This window comes from Seriola aureovittata, chromosome 14 (genome assembly GCF_021018895.1).
Source record: "Seriola aureovittata isolate HTS-2021-v1 ecotype China chromosome 14, ASM2101889v1, whole genome shotgun sequence".
Lineage (NCBI taxonomy): Eukaryota > Metazoa > Chordata > Actinopteri > Carangiformes > Carangidae > Seriola > Seriola aureovittata.
Window position 1 is genome coordinate 13,470,144 of NC_079377.1, and position 17,003 is coordinate 13,487,146.

Here is a 17,003-nt window from a genome sequence, read left to right on the forward strand (position 1 = left end):
AAAACATCAGAAAGCAGTGAAATACTTATAGCCATTATATATTCTCAGAGCTCAAGATGATATCTTCAAATTGCTTATGTAGTCTGACCAACATCCAAAACCCAAAGATATTCAGTTTTCTACCATATGTAACAGAGAAAAGCAGCAAGTCCTCGCACTTGAGGAGCTAGCACAAGAAAATGTTGAGCAGTTTTGCTCAAAAGATTTCTTATAAGTGACTGAAAGGATAAGTCAATTATCAAATTTTCTGTTGATCTACTAAAGGATTAATCAAATAATCATGTCAGCTCTAAAGCTATTACAGAACTCCAACAAACACTTAAGTATCAAACAAACAGAGCTCTTAAAAGACCAAATCATCTGTGTCTGCTATTGTACTGGTCAAAAAAATATTATATTAACATATCAGTGTCAAATGTTATCAGCCAGCTGTGTTATCATCATCAGTTATCCGCTCGATGGGAATATCTACCATCTCTGCCATGCGTCTCATATGACATGAACACGGCACCACTCCCTTCAAATCAAGAGTCCATTTCCATGAAGTATTCACAGTATTGTTTACGATCTTCTCTGTGTATCGCTGAAAATCATCTGTTTTCCTGTAAACAGAAACTGCCTTGTGAGAATAGAGGACAGTTACTTTAAATGTTGAATATCTCAATAAATAACAACCCATGAAGCTGGGTTAAGCAATAATAAAATTATTTTAAATTGTATTTTCTCTTCTTCAAAGCCTGTTGAAGTTGAAGGAATTGCACTGATTGCCAGTTTCTGCCAGCCAACACGAGATCCCATTGAAGCATGTAGATTGGCATGATTTAATATAGTCCAAAGTGCCAGAGAAATGATTGGCCGGTCAAATCAACCAGCTTTCCTTTGGCATTCTGCAAAATCTGCTGCTCCCAAATCACCTCGGCTCCAATGTGCTTATAGTTTCTCAATAAAAAAAAAAAGTGTTTGACTTTTTCTTAGAGTAGCTTATGAAAAATAGCATCTAAGCTGACAGTGGATTTTCTGCACTTGCTTGGTGTCAGAAGAAGAGATTAGGTCTGTGACTGAATTTTGCAGCGATTTGCTCCTGCTTCATACTTGACACAGCTCTATTGATATATAGTGATTGTATACTTTACCGGTCTATAATCATAAAAACTAGCCTTTCCTCTTGACCCATCTAACCCCTTCCTCTCTTGTTGTAAGTCTCTTACAGATGGTGATAGTTTGAATATCCTTGAGCCGTGATGCAGTTGCATTGAAATGCTGCTGGAATGTAGTGTGATATACATTATCAGCACAGCCTGCACTTGGCATATCATGACGTGACACTAACTGTATATACCTGGGATCCTCGCTTTTGAATAAAGTGTGACCTTGTGAGAGCTCGGGAGAAACTTTAAAATGAAAATGAGTCATCGAAAGGAAAATAAAAAAAACTGCGATTGCAGTTGAATTATAAAAGAACTTGCTGATTAAAGATTTGATTTATCATACGTTTGCACAAGGCTGTTGCATAATGCTTGAAAAAACATCTCAGCATTAATACACCCTAACTCAGATTAACCCTGCGCCAAGTTTATAGATGGATACATATTCTTAGTCTCCAGTGAATCAATGGAAAGATCATACAGACAAACAATATAATCCCTGTTCAGGCAGCCAGAAGTCAAGTGGAATGATTTCAAATCTTCATCAGTCACTTTTATGTCACACTCAAATCTTAGTTTAGAACAAATTTGTTACATTAAGCACAAAATCTTTTCATCTTTTAACAACTTCAGGTCCACTTAGGAGATTTATCTGGTATCAATGGTCTTCACCAATTTGCTCAGTTGTCATGAAGATGAATCTGTTCACACGTGAGCTCAGTATCTGTTACGATTTCACTAATAGTAGATTATTATTATTAAGGACTTCTGACAATGTACATAGGCTTAAAAGTTAAGCATTAAAAGAAAAGTTTGACATTTTGGGACAGATATAAATTTTGTTGCTGAGAGTTACATGAGAAGATGCCGCTCATATCTCTCCATTAAAAATGAAGCTACAGCCAGCAGACGGTTATCTTAGCATAAAGATTGGTAACAAGAGGAAACAGCTAGCCTGGGGGGTTGTGTGAGCCATGCTAGCTTTTACCCCTGTTTCTAGTCTTTATGCTAATCTAACCAGCTGTTGAGTGGTGTTGATCTTCCTGTTTAACCTTTGGCAAAAAAGTGAATAAAGCTTTTTGCCAAACTATTCCTTTAAATTACATTTTCTGATTCAGGAAACAGTCATTTTGACAAAACAGTCCCAACTCAAGGCCTTCTTACTTGCCTTTGCACTGTATCACGTGGCCTACCTCATTCATGTCAACAGTTTGACCTCCATCACAACTGAGCAAACTCTGTCCATTGATGAAGACCATGTGATATGGATGAAAGCTGGGGGGAATGCTGGTAAGTGGATTGTTTGATTGTTTGTGGAAGTAATATTGATGATGTGACATCTTGGGATTGTTTTGTACTGTTTTCAAGGTTAATAATAACCTGTTGTGCTTATTTTCTGTGTTGCCTTTCTGTTAGCATCTTGTCAACACCTGGCCCATTCACATGTGTCCAGCTTGTTAGAAGTGTCACACTGGGGGACAGTGATTCATTGTTCCTTGAAGGTTATTCTTTGAAAGGCCCCTGTGACTAGAAAATCTCTCCAGGTAGAGACGGTAAAAGAAGAATGGAGGCTGAAGTAATAGCAGATTTGAGGTGTGTTAGAGGAATAAGAGAAGGTATAACAAGCAGGAAAGAGAGTAATTTATGCATGGATGAAGGATGTGTGTGGAGGGTGGGTGTCCTCAAGGAGAGAGGTTAAATGAGTAGTTATGATAATATACTGGGAAACTGTTTCACCTAGCACAATAAACAGGTGTTCATTACAGTGAGAATATGATGTGAGGCTGGATTTTATCTAATTAACACCTCAAAATATGCTTCTTTACACAGTTTACAGTTTCGAAAGTAAAAGGTGGCAAGTATCGAAGCCGTCTAACACAATTTATCAGCAGTTGTTGAAATACCACCGCTTGCAGTGTTGTGGTTATCCATTAAACGCAGCCACTCATTTACTCATCAAAGGTCCTCGTCACAGGAGAGGGCAGCTATGAGAGCAGAATAGAAATCTGAAGAGTCATATGCACTGTTGGGAAGTTAATCATTACTGTTTCAACTGTGTTATCACCCTGTTATTTGACTGTTTGACAGTGACAGTTTGTTGGCATCTGTTGCCAGATGGCAATATGAATGATTAACAGGCAAGATTATATAGGAACATTATATTTACACACACCTAGAATAAAATAAGGTATAAAGATTACCACCCAGAGTCATCAGTGCAATTATGATCCACCTCTTTTTTTTTATCAGTCTGCAGTCAGAATTCAGTCACACAAGGCTTTAACTCGGCATATGTCATCAGTTGCTTGTTTGTGGTTATTGTTCTGTAAGTGTAACGCTGAAGCAGCATGTTCCACCTACATAGATAAATATACAGCAGAGCTAGCAGCAAAATAATAATGTTTTATTGCTTTGATGTGATCTTTTTGTCTCTCAGCCACTTCTCAGAGCTGTCTGTTCATTTTGCTTATAGTCCATTCTCCTGCAGGAGCACCAAGCAGAACGCTTGAATGTGAACTATTAGAATAAGTAAATGAAATGGAATATTTTAGAGAAATCAAATAAGCTGGTGAAAATGCAAGCTAAAATTAACTATTAAATAACAACAATACAAAATAGAGGGAGAGCATGTCTGAAAAAAGCCAGTTAAAGAGGACCGTGCTGCTCATGTACAGTCAGAAAAACAGGCTGAAGGACAAAGCTGAGCATTGAATTTCCTATCGACCAGTGTCAGGCGATGAGCTATAAATTTCCCCTTAGTTAGAAATGAAATCAATAGGTAATTAGTTTCTCGTTGAAATTGCCAGAACCCCTGTGTCTTTACGTTAGCAACCCAAACACTATCTGATCCTATTCTTTATGTTCCCTGCCCAGTCTGTGGCTGTCACTGTGTAAGAGCCCCGGGACGCTGTGTTACCACTTTCATGTTTTTACAGCAAATATGAAACTGGAACCAGATGACGGTAAGCTTATCTTAGCATAACTGCTGTAAACAAAGGGCAACAGTTAGCCTGGCTCTGTCCAAAGGTTAAAAACATAATGGAGTCTTGTTGCCACCATGTGCGTGACTCCAGGAAGTCACTGTTAACCTGCTGCTGGCCGTAGCCTTTTCCAAATTTCCCAAAAGATCAAACTATTCCATTAAAGGATGTAACAGTCTAGTTTTTGTAGTTTTGGCCATCATTCCCATGGGTAATGATACCAGTGTATGAACTATGTTAAATGCTGAGATGTGGAAATGGGCAACATTGCTAAAGAGAAGTGAACTAGATGATCATACAGTCAGACATTTTCGCAGTTATAGTCAGTTTCAGGCTGACTGGAGAAAAAACGTTCATGTCAATCTCCAAGTTGGTGATATCAGGATTTTCTCACAGCAACAATATCTCCTTCTCTATAATAACAACTACACAAATGACAATAAATCATCGAGAAAACAGTCTGAAAAGCCACCGTTGGTGGCAGTTACATCCAATTAAAATCCAATATTAACACTAATACAATTGATTCAGCTAATTGAAAAGGAGCCTTGGAGTTTGTATCTCATTGCATGTGTTAATGAACAACTCCAAATTTGTAACACAGCAGAAGTAGCAATTATTGGGTATTTAAGTGATGTGACTACAAGGCTAGCACCAGCTTAGAATAATGTATGAACAGTACTAAGTTGGAATAACTTGTAAATGATTTTCTTATTCTTCACATTCTGCCGACTTTGCCTGAAGGCAACTTTATCACAGACATTTCATGTATTCTCACTTTCGTTTATTTTCTTCCAAATAAAGTGGATAATCCAGCCAAACTGTTGGCGTGTTTACAGCCTGTCCGATTGTCTGACCGCTCGTGTTTCTTACCTTGTCGGACTTTGTAGTAATAGTCGTGTTCCTAGATCTCAGCAGTAAATATGATCAGTGACATGTGATTATAACCAGTAGAAATTATGGCCACGACTTCTTAAATAAACTCAAATGGTAATGAACCAGAAGTTTCCTTTGAAATTCAAGACCATTTTAGGTTAGTCCTCACCAACTGGCGAAAGCTACAATGAATAATACTGCGGGTATTTTTTTTAATAGCCTTGTACCTGCAGGTGCACCTGTTTAAAAATTCTCTGTGGAGGCTCCACAGCCTCCAGCCCCACCTGTGCCTTTCTCGGCACCTCATTCTTTATAACTCTCCCTCTGTCTCGCAGTCTGCCTCCCTCACTTTGTGGCAGCGTCGTGTTTTTCCTGCTCCGTGACGCACTGAGACAGATTTTGCCTGGCACTACTTTAATCAGATAGATTAACTGCCAGTATTGTGGTTTCCCTTTTTATCACCCTGTGCATCAGTGTGTGACGTGTTTTTACTCTTTCTGTAAGGATCCGATTCCGGTGCTGACAGCCCGATAATTCTCACCACACTGGATCTTTCCTGGCAGCGATATGATTTGATCCTGTTTGTTGAATAATACAGTAGTTATTTCGCCTGAAGGTTTCACTAAGACATCTCATTATTGTATTGTCTATCCTAAACTGTGTTGTTTTGTGCATTTGTTTTGTTCCTCAGGCGGGGAGCCCGACTTCCGTCAACGCTCCATGCAGTTTCTCGAGGACATCAGTATCCCCATCCAGCCAGGACATCTGCAGGTACAAACCACCTCAGCCTCATTTCGCTCTTACTGCCACTGAGTGATGTGAACACCTGAGGACAATAAATTTGATCTATTTAGCAGTCCATTACTGGTTAAGAGCCTTACCAGTGGGGGGTGTTGATTTACCCTTTACCTTTGAACAACACAGTGGCAGTGTGTGGAGTAGCCCTGGTTGCGTGTAACCTGCTGTAAAATGGATGTGATTGTAACATGGGTCGTCTAGTCTTGTCTGGTATTTTCAGGCAGAGCCTCCAAAACCTTTTATCTCCTTTTATTCAGATTTCTTTGATTTCAAATGCATGATGTCTTTTCCATTTCTCTTTTTTGCCCTTTCCCCGCTCCTTCTCCTGCTGTCCTTCACCACTGTCGTTTCTCACATGTTCCTCTCATAAATACACATGCACAAACACTTTGACACAGCAGTCAGCATCAGGACTGTCAGAAGCAGACCGCAGTGGTTCTGTTGAATTCTAATGGTAAAACCTGTCAAGGCTCAGGAGGTATTTCAGTGACCACCTTCTGCAAAGACGCCCCACCAGCCTCCAAACACACTAAACAACGAGACTGGCTCTCTCTGCTCCGCCCATCCTCCGTCAACATCCAACCTAACGGCTCGCTCAGGTTTTCTGTGTCTCTAAATGACGTGGGCCAGCGTGTGGACAGTCTCTGTCGTGGCCTGCACTTCATAGATCGCACCTGCTCCGAGGGAGAGCTGGAGCTGAAGCCTGAGCCTGCTCAGCCGCCTTGCTTGGATCGAAGGGCGCACACACTCAATGGCAAGCTGGCTGCGGCTACGGCACCCGCACACCAGCACCCAAATCCAACCTTCTCAACACGCACCCACCCCCACCTCGTCCCCTCCTTCACCAACAACTATAAGTACATGTTGAGCGTTCCTCCCGCCAATTGTTTTCCATCTGACCCTTCTGTCGTTGCCCCTCCTCCCCCTCTTTCCAACACCCACCTCCACCAACATCCCTCCCCAAGCGCCAATTTCCTCCGTCTCCTCCTCCCCTTCTCTCGATCCTCTACCTCGGCCAGCCTGCAGTGCTCTGAGCTGGGCAGCTATGCCTCTCACCTCCACATCACCAAGTCCTCTAGTGCCCTGCTGGAAGGCAGCGAGTCAGGGTTCCCCCCTGAGGATCTCCTGGGAGATGATGACGTGTTTGAGGAGGACCGGTCCAGTCCAGCCACAAAGGGAACGGGCCAGCTGGCAACCCCAGATACAGTCACCGTGGTTGGGCCAGGCGCTCTTCTAGCCCCCCTGTGCTATATGGATGAGGACAGCGACTTGGACTGCTGCCCATCCCCTTTGTCAGAGAAAACTGGGCCACTGTCACCCTATTCGCTATCTGGGGACTGCTGCAGGTGGGTGACTGTCTGGATGGTGTAATCTACACCCACCCTTACTGTGACTTGGTAGAGCCCAGACCACCCCTGTGCCGTTAACGTGGCAGTGAACCCCAGAGCCCTGTGGAGTAGTGGAGAGCTTCTCATCCTGTAGTGTAACTACCCAGCATTCAGCTGCATTTGTCCTCAAAACCCCCGCCCGGAGTGGACCTGTTAATCAGAAGAACCTGACACATAGACGCTTTAGTCTAAACACGCACTGCAACACCCTCACCCTCAGCTGTCCTGATTCAACCCCTCGTGTGTGTGTGTAGAGCAAAAATGTGGCTTCATTTCATTTCATACCATTTCATTTCATTTCATTTCACTGTTAGCTCAGTGCTCTGCCATTTTTTTCACTGTGCTGTCAAGACGAGTTTTTTAAATAATATTTCACCGTTACAAGATCGATGAGGCCTTAAAGTGTCTTACATGGGCTGCTGAAATTTGTGATTGATTTTGCCCATAAGCTTCATGCTTTGTAGTAAAGGCAGGAACAGGGGCAATGGCAATGTTAAGGAAAATATAGAGGAGCAGAGGTTAGGCTAGAGAATTTAACAGTATTGAGGAATGGAGTGCGTGTCTGTCTGATAAATAGTTGAACAGAGACAGACTGAGTACAATAAATTGTTTTGAACCTATGGCATCTGTCTGATTGGGTCAACTGGGCTGTCATCAGTCTTTTTCCCATGACAGTTTTTGTACAATCTGATTGGCCGTGGTAGGAGGGACAGACTGAGTAATATTTGATTACCGACCAGGTCATGGCTGTGTGGCCCCTACACATGAGGTTTGCTAGCGGTAAGTTGCCAAGGAAAGGAATATTGAGCCCCTCTGGGTCACAGTATCTGTGTCAATACTCTGCCTGGGAGCAGTTCACTGGATTGATGAGAGTTGAGTCTAAAACACACAAAAAAAATAATCATCATCATCAATCATATAGGTCTGTCTTTGATGCCCCCTCAGCTGTGGTCTGTGTATGTACTGTGTCTCAGATTAGACGTCTTATACGTCAGCTGTGGGCTGGTAGAGAAACATGACCTCAGAATTGGCGAGGTGAAAGCTGGAGATCAGGAGGGAGATTATTGGCTTCAAATAGTTTGCATAGTCTCTGACTGCACACACATTCACACAAACACATCATGCCAGCTTTCTGTCAGGTGGCTTAAAACGTGAGCTCAAAGCAAAGGCTGACCTCACCTGTGAAAGTGCATGTGTGTGGGTGTGTGGGTGTTTTCCACAGACAAATAGAGCGTTAATTATTAGCCAGCTCTTTTATTGACAACATTTCAAAACATAACAGTTGGAAGTCTGATAAGAGGAGACTTGGACTATTTCCTAATCAGAAATGTCACCTTTTAGAAAAACCTTAGAGGAAAAAACAGAGTTATATTAGCATTAAGTGTTCCTACTCAAAATGCATTGTGGGTACCCTAGCAAACATATTGAATGCATTAACTTTCTCATAAAATAGTTCCAAAGCTGATTTCTATGATTATTTAAAAAGCTTGTATTTACCTCAGCTAGTAGTTATCTTCTTACCTACCTTTTACACGGTGCTTTGTTCTGTACCTTGACACATTACTGCCTGCATCTGATGATCAGCAGAGAGGCGTATAAACACATCATTTAACTCTTTCTTTGAAGTAAATGGCAGTTATTACATTCAGTCATACGTTTTGACTACCTTTAAGCCGTCTCCAGTTCTTGATTCATCTCTTCTTCTCTTCTTTGTCTTTTTATGGCTTGCACACTCAAGCCAGACATTTTGCAATATCGCCCTCTGTCATTCTCATGCACCTACTAGTTGAGAACCACAAAACAGCAAAAACATTTCTCCACAGAGCTTCTGGTATTCAAAACCTCCATAGGGTACCTTTTAAGCTTTTACATCTGTAATACAAACCAGCTAGAGTCTGTGTAATTCCTTAACCTTCCTCCGAAAGATAAGCTTCTTCTTAGGAAATTTAATATTCTCTTTCAAGGCAAGCATGGCCATACAAAGAGAGACAAGTAACCTCTTAAGACGTGCAGAGAGGCGAAAAGAGGAAATAGGTAGATGGCTCCTAGTGGTGCTGTCGCTAATTCAATTGTGTTTTTCTATGATCAACGTGTCTCTGGTAGAGTAGAGAGCTTAAACTGTTGAGACTGAAAACAGGCTGAGAACAGGAGAGAACAAAATGCCTCAGATGTCATACTCTGCCCCATACCACCCTTATGAAAATCTGTTTAGCAGAAGAAAGAAAAAAACAGATTGGTGCTAAAAAATTCATTTGAGAATTAATATATAAACATTTCACGATGAGGGCATAACAAGGAGTAGCTGGAGGGAGGGGATGTTAAAGCGACACACTGAGAGAGTGGAGTGCAAAGATCATCTGAATGCCACAGGAGAAAAAGTACCAGGAAACAGACAAGTGAGAACAGGAAGAAAGCGAATGCCAGGGCTGTAATACCGCCGAGCTTGTTTCCCTTTCAGCTTGTGGTGCTTGTGATTTCCCAACTCTGTTTTGCTTCTCACATTTTAATGTTGACATACTCTAACGGTGCATCTGCCATCTTAAAATTACTGTTAAACCGGGAGTGTTTTGGCTGCTCAAGTGATGCAAATTAAATTTTAACTTCCCTCCCATGCCTAATGGTGCTTGGAACGTGCTGCTGCTGACACAGATACAGATAATTTAGCTGTAAATCTGCAAAATTATTATGTTCATATGTCTGAATGACAAAGCTGAGTTCTCTGTGCTTGTGCTCCATTTGTGAGATTTCAATCTTCATGGTGCATTTTGAAACACTGTATACAATCCAGGTTGTTTCTAGCAGCCAATGCAAAAACCTACATTTCTTGACAGAAGAACAGACGATTCCACTCATGCTGCTTACTGATCATTTTATTTCCACCGTGGCTCCATGTAGAGGTGTAGGGATTTTGCTATGGTTATCCCCTCCTACGCTTATAAAGAATCCACATAAACATTAGAATAATTTGTTAAATCTGACCAGCCTTTGATATGAGCACCAAAAGAGAGTCCAAGTCCTTAGGCTGATTCTTTTTTTTTTTTCTTTTTTTTTAATTGAAATAGGAATACAGTATGTGTGGGATGAAAATCTGCAGTTCATCTTGCAATCCATGCAAACAAACAAACACAAACAAAGCAGCCAGGCCATAACCAACAGGAAAAAAAGCCTCTTCTAGAGATGTTAATTATGCCTCGTCTATCCTTTAATCCCTCAGTCCTCATTGCACTCCCTCCTCCTCCTCCTCTGTTTGAGAAATCCGTAGAAATGACCTATTTTTATCCTCCTTCGTTCACTTTGTCTTTTAATCTTGTAACGCTTTGGCCAGATCAGTAAAGTCTGGAAATAGACGTTATCTTGCTCGCTCACTTTCTAATGTGTGGGGGCACATGTGGGTGTGCATGAGTGTCTTCATGTGTTCTTATCCTCCCCTGAACCAGTACCATTTGATAAAAAAAAACCTGCTCTCTTCACCGTCTCTTCCCTCTTTCCATGCTTTTGTTTACTTGTTTCTTCTTCCCCAGAGAGAAGTGCCACTGCACTCTGCAACTCACTCTGGGGAAAACATAGTAGACGTCTTTGCTAGTTTATGCATCTGCTGGTAGAAATTGGTGGAAAAAGTGAGTTTGAAGTATAGCTGCTTAATTTATCTATGAAGGCTCTGCAGGAAAATGTGCATGCATTCTATCCTACACTATAGCAGATTTTCCTCCCTTTACAATTGCTCTGTTTAGCCAGAGACATTAGGCTGACCTTTAATTAAAGTTGTGTTGTGGTGGAGCAAGCAGCAGCTGATTTTTGGGCTTATTCCTCATTTACTGAGCACTCTGTCCTGGTCTGAACAGTCACAACAAGGTCAACGTCCTGACCTTTGAATTCTGAGATCATAATGACTTTAGCTTCCTCTTCCTCCATGTAGGGTGTGTGCGTGTGATATTGGCTTAACTTAGAGGCAATAAGTTGCACTAATAACGTTTTCCAACCCTTCATTTTGAATTTCACTGCTGTGGCAGACTGACTGACTTACTGGTGTAAGTGTGTACATAGTCTGGATTCTCACACAATCTGTCTCAGCAGCAGTTGAACAGACAGACTCTCACTTACACTGAACAGGCAGACTGAGACAAATACACCCCTTCTTAGTCTGGGCTGATTAATAGCTGCCGTCCTCCAGCCTGTCAGATAGTGTCCGATTTATGTAATCTTAAGGACGAGAGGGGGACCGCTCCGGTCTGATATTAAAAGATCTGATTCGTTCCTCTTACTGAGAAAAACCTGTCCAGCAGTCTTTAGAGGTTGCACACACCTAATCAAATATTCCAGTTGTTGGTATCTGTGCCCAGAATACCTTACAGAAGACTCTGCAAGCATCTACAGGGGCTGAACACAATATTGCATTCACCTGTCAGACTGAATACAGTTGCATGCAGTAGCATTTCAACAAATAACAAATAGATGCTTTAAAAATTTACGACAACAAAACAAAACACATTAGTAACATGAACAGTGGTGTTGATGAAGGGGCACTTGAGTTCATCTGATAGAAAAAACAGTGTTGAGAAACTGTATGCACAACGCTGTTGATTACATAGTCTGCTCTTCCTGTATTTGTCAACCTAAAATGCTGATCATTACAGGCAACTTATAAATGTGTCAGTTATTCCAACACCGAAACTAAGATTGCTGCTGCCCCAACTGCAGGGTATCTCAGGTTAGATTTTCTGTGTTCAATTTTTGCGCTGCTACGTTGCAAGAACACAGAAGATTATTCTCTGAAAATGTCATCTTGATTTGCAAATGAAGTGCATTTAATCAAATTAGTTTGTCTTGATAGGGTTTATTCATGTGGGACATGTATTGAATCTGTGTTCAGTGTGTTAATATTCTTTTATATTTGGGAAATTATATTCCACCTCACTGTGTTTCATATCTATATATATATATGGCATATCTGTATCTGGGTATGAGCGTTTTCTAAACACCTTGTCCTATTATACGTATTACTAGAGAACGCTACAAGTTCGCTGACATATATCCTCCAAAATTCAAGTTTGCCCGAGTTTGGTGAAATATCTGTCAGCTTTGCCTGCCAACTTTTCTCTTTTTGATCTTTCCTCCCCCCCCTGTCTTCCTTCTGTTACAGCTGTCTTGCCTTTAGCTTAGTGTTGACTGTATTCTTTGGCTCCCGTAGGATTTGTCACTGTGAAGGGGATGACGAGAGTCCTCTGATCACACCATGCCACTGCACGGGGAGCCTGCGGTTCGTCCACCAGGCCTGTCTACAGCAGTGGATCAAGAGCTCTGACACTCGCTGCTGTGAGCTCTGTAAATATGAGTTCATCATGGAGACCAAGCTCAAACCACTGCGCAAGGTAAGACGTAGTTTGTATGTGTACATGTTTGTATGAAGTGGGACGTAAAGTCAATTAATGCTCATATTGTTAGTTCAGTCTCAGTTAATAAATTCCTTTGTTATGAAGCTGAAAATGCCAAAAGCTGTCTCCAATTTGTCACGCAGATAACACGAGCCTGACACTGAGCTTTGAAGCCGTTTTCATAAGCGGAACTTTTTAGAGGCAGAACACTTCCATTAAAGGCTCTTATCAATCACTGTGGCCTGAAGATAGCAGGACACTCTAATTAAAATTTCTCCACCCTTCATTAGCTGCACAAAAGGCCTTAAACAAATGCTCCGCTGTTAATGGCCTCTGAATCCCAATGGTGAACATTGAAATTGCTCTTGAGTGGGCGCACGGAGAAATTCGAGATGAGATGAGTATGTCGGTATTGGTATGAAGTGTTTATCAAAGGATGCTTGGATTCATCTCATACCCGCTTCTTGTCAAAGTGACCCTGCAATCTTGTCATTTCAACAATGAATATGTGAGTAATGCATTTGGATGCTGGGAGAGTCTACACAACTTGTATGCTGATGTTATATTTTGTGTTTTCCTTGAATCGCTGGGCTCATTTCCTGATGTATTGTGCAGCCAGTGACAGACAAGGTGCTACAGTGTGTTAACTGAGCTGGCTGGCAGGCAGCAGGGTAGCTGGCCTTTGTGCTCAGTGCCGCATGCCACTTTTCTTTTCTATCCTACTCACCCTGCCAAGAAGCTTTATGTAGCATTGGATCTTGATCACAGTAGCTGACTGCTCACCATAAAATATTTAGCTCACACTCTGAGCTGCTCCAGAAAACAGCCGAGACAGCCAACAGTTAAAGTGTTAAGTTTGTGTTTGAAAGCTTTTGTTTTTCTCTGTGTGAAATGCATTGTGTTCCTCTTTTGACCTTTTTCAAATGTCCTTCCTTTGTCCTGTCTGCTGCAGTGGGAGAAACTACAGATGACGGCGAGCGAGAGAAGGAAGATCATGTGCTCGGTCACCTTCCACGTCATCGCCATCACCTGCGTGGTGTGGTCGCTCTACGTTCTCATCGACAGAACGGCGGATGAAATCAGACAAGGTCAGCACAGACTCAGACACACAAACATACACATAAGAATTAACATAACATAACATTGTCCGGTGTTAGATGTAGTTTTATGTTCATCCATTCATCCACAATCCACCACCGTCCCCAAGTCATTCATGCACAGTATTTAACGACAAATCTGCATAACTGTAGTGTTATTTTGGTGCTGCGAGTAGTGAGTGTGAACAGTGTGAAATGTTCTCTAAGATTGGAATATATGTGGGGGCGTAATTCACTTGCAGAAGCTCAGTGGGCATCAAAGTCACGGCTGAGAACGAACAAATGTGTAGAAGGTTTTTGTCTGCGAGTTTCAGTTCAGTTCAGTTCTCTTTGATTTTAGATCTGACGTCCATAAAAGAGAAAGTTAAGAGATAAAAGAAAAGAAGAAAGGAGATTTATAAAACAGATATATGCTTTTATCAGCCTCAGATCCAGTTTTAGACTGAAATTCTCAGAGGTTATTATTACAAAGTGAGGTGACCCGGGTTCATTCTCACTTATTACATGAGGTTAGATCAGGTTTTGTATTTGTGTGTGCTGCGAATTAAAATGGTGGTCAGTTCATGGTTAGTCTTATTGTTAAAGTGAAGAATGCAGTCAAAAACAAAAGGTCCTCACAAAGATAAAATACGTGTTTTTATTAGTGTGTGCCTGGGTTATCAGCAGATAAAAGATAAATGTCTAAACACACGTTGATAACATTTCATTTCTGTGAAGCGTATGTTTTCTTTCTTTCTGAAAGTTAGATGAGAAGATTGGTACAGCCTCATACTAAACATAAAGCCAGCAGCTTGTTAGCTTAGCTTAGCATAAAGACTGGAAACAGCTGGTCTGCCTCCGTTCAAAATGTATTCAAATGGCCCTGCCAGCACCACTAAAGCTTACTAATTACACATTATATCTGTTTTTTTGTACCAAAGTGTAAAAACAGTGTGGTTTTACCAGGGGTGATATGTGTCAGACTATTTCCTGGCAGGGCTCAGTCACTTTCTGGGGTCTTAAACTTATTTCCCAAAAATGACAAACTATCCCTTTAAGGAAGTTGTGGGCACTTGTTTTTAAAAATATTATATGTTTGTTCGTGCCAATCTGCTAACCATGGGCTGTAAAAGCTACAGGCAATAGTCCAGCAAGCAGTCAGCAAGGCAATTATGATCTTTCAGACATCAGAGTAAGAGTAAAAAAACAAGACTTAGGGTTTAAAGACCCCTTTAGTGGCCCCTTGAGCCTGTGCTGCCATCCTGACCAAAGGGGTCGGAAGCATGTAGTTATGGAAAGACTGACGCCACCATCCTCAGAGCACTGTGCTCTCACCATCAGGGCTAAAAATGGAGAAAGCAGTCTTAATGATGAGCTTTTTGTAACATCCGGTGGCATGTCGTCTGCTGCCACTCATTCCTCTCTGGCGTATTTGGTGCTTCTGAGACAGTGTGCAGATGGAAGAGCAGGCTGTGCCTGTTTAGCCCAACCTGATGATTCAGACTTGTTAAAGTCCCTAAGGCCTTTCAGGTTCAATCACCATGGTGATGCCAAATATTTCCTCACCAGAACTGGCTGTCCTCTGCCAAGTCGCACGGAACCACAGTTGTCTTTTCTCTCACATTGTTTGCAGATTACAGCAGATTAGATGTAATACACCTTGAAATGTATTTTATTGTCTACTGTGATTTGTGAAGCAGATTTAATGTGTATGATTGCATGATGAATTACATCCTAAAGTGTGCAACTGTAATATTTCACTTCACTTTAAATTTCTGGCTTTACCTTTTTCTATCAATCTGTTTGTGTCCTTGGTAATACATGATACTTACACTCTCTTTATTCATGCAGCCGGAAGAATCCCAGGTAAACATTTCAAGTTTGACCTTTTGACTTTCAAATTGTGTTTTCCTTGTCAGCCTTTCTGTCAGCCGTATCCAGTTCTTTTCCAACTGCACTTTACACCACTTTCCTTCCCTTTTCTGCCTTGATTTCAAGATAGAAATAATACTTCTTTACCAGGCTGGTTATATTCTCACTACCTCACTGAATGTTCCAACCTAATGAACGCAGACAGACACGGTATCAAGGAACACACTGTATTTTATTTTTTATACTTTGTGACTTGATTAGACCAAACCTCACTGACATATTGAGATCATGAGAGGAAATAGGGGCACTGGTTCAGCCAGCTGCTCTGCCTTTAAAACAAGCAGTGCCTATATCCCCCAGAACCAAGTCATAAAGGAAGGCCGCACTCCAGCAAAAAGATTCACCTTATTATTGCTGTCCTATATAAGCATAGTTAATACCAAGATGATTATGTTTGCCTTGTTGAATAGGTTCCTCCCATAATATGAGGCATTTTTGCATTTCATTCCATACATTTATCATCAAAATAGGATTTAGGATCTAAACTTTTCTTCCATACACCTGACATTTAATAGCCCACATGAAAAGACTGATGGGTTGCAGGTCAGCTGTGTATTTCCAAAGAAGACAGATTTTTTTGTTTTGATTTTGTTTTTGAAGATCTCTTTTCTGTCTCAGCTTTTTTGTTTTGGATGATGTTGCAGTTACAAATATTTACGTTTCCTCTTGCTTGGAGCCTTATATTTCAGGGGTTAGCAATTTGCAGAAAATGCTGCAACCGCCTCAGGGGCCATACAAATGTTTTTGCACAGTTAAGCAAATTAACTTTAATTCATAGTGCACATTACTGCTAATCATTTTTGAATGCCTGCTGTGGTGTTTTAGTTTATTTTAAGTGTTGTTGCTCCCACTTCTCAAGCAGTTTCTTTTTGTTATATATTATTATTTTGGGGGCATTTTGTGCCTTAATTTGATGGTGGCATTGGAGATCTGACAGGAAATGAGAGGAGAGAATGAGAGAGGAATGACATGCAACAAAGGTCCCTGGCTGAACACGGCCTGGGAAAGTTTCATAGTCAGTGCCTGACCCCTTAGGCCACCAGGCTGCCCCCATTTGTTTCTAGTCATGTTGCTACAGTATCAAAATCAAAACTTTAAACCTGCTTGGGTTAGATAATTGCAAAATGAACACAATATCTGTCTTGATGGTGTTTATTTTTCTGGAGTAAGTGCAGACTGATTTGAAAAGGCTGCACTGCATTAGAAATGTGGCATATGTAATTCTGTATCACATTGTAGATTTACAGTATATGGCACATGCTCTGGAAAATCAATTGAGAAACTTGTCCATGGATATAAGGAGATGGTAGGCAGTTGGGAGTTTGTTTTCTTTTTTTGTCTACTTTAGTGAATTAAATATCTGACAAATAGGTAAAAATAATACTTGCATCCAGTTGTTTCCCACACAGATACGTGCACTGATTAATAGATCCAT

The 17,003-nt window shown here is 41.1% G+C and overlaps 1 protein-coding gene across 2 annotated transcripts in view; it reads left to right on the forward strand.

Annotated features, from left to right (window-relative positions):
* marchf8 (membrane-associated ring finger (C3HC4) 8) overlaps nt 1-17,003 on the forward strand; it is an 81,833-nt gene that overhangs the window by 60,372 nt on the left and 4,458 nt on the right. The window contains exons 4-8 of one of the 2 annotated variants that reach the window (XM_056396169.1): nt 5,694-5,773; nt 6,199-7,146; nt 12,377-12,557; nt 13,513-13,648; nt 15,488-15,502. In XM_056396169.1, the coding sequence (XP_056252144.1) occupies nt 5,694-5,773; nt 6,199-7,146; nt 12,377-12,557; nt 13,513-13,648; nt 15,488-15,502 (1,360 nt within the window). The remainder of the gene's footprint in view (nt 1-5,693; nt 5,774-6,198; nt 7,147-12,376; nt 12,558-13,512; nt 13,649-15,487; nt 15,503-17,003) is intronic. The other variant, XM_056396168.1, reaches the window with a different exon arrangement.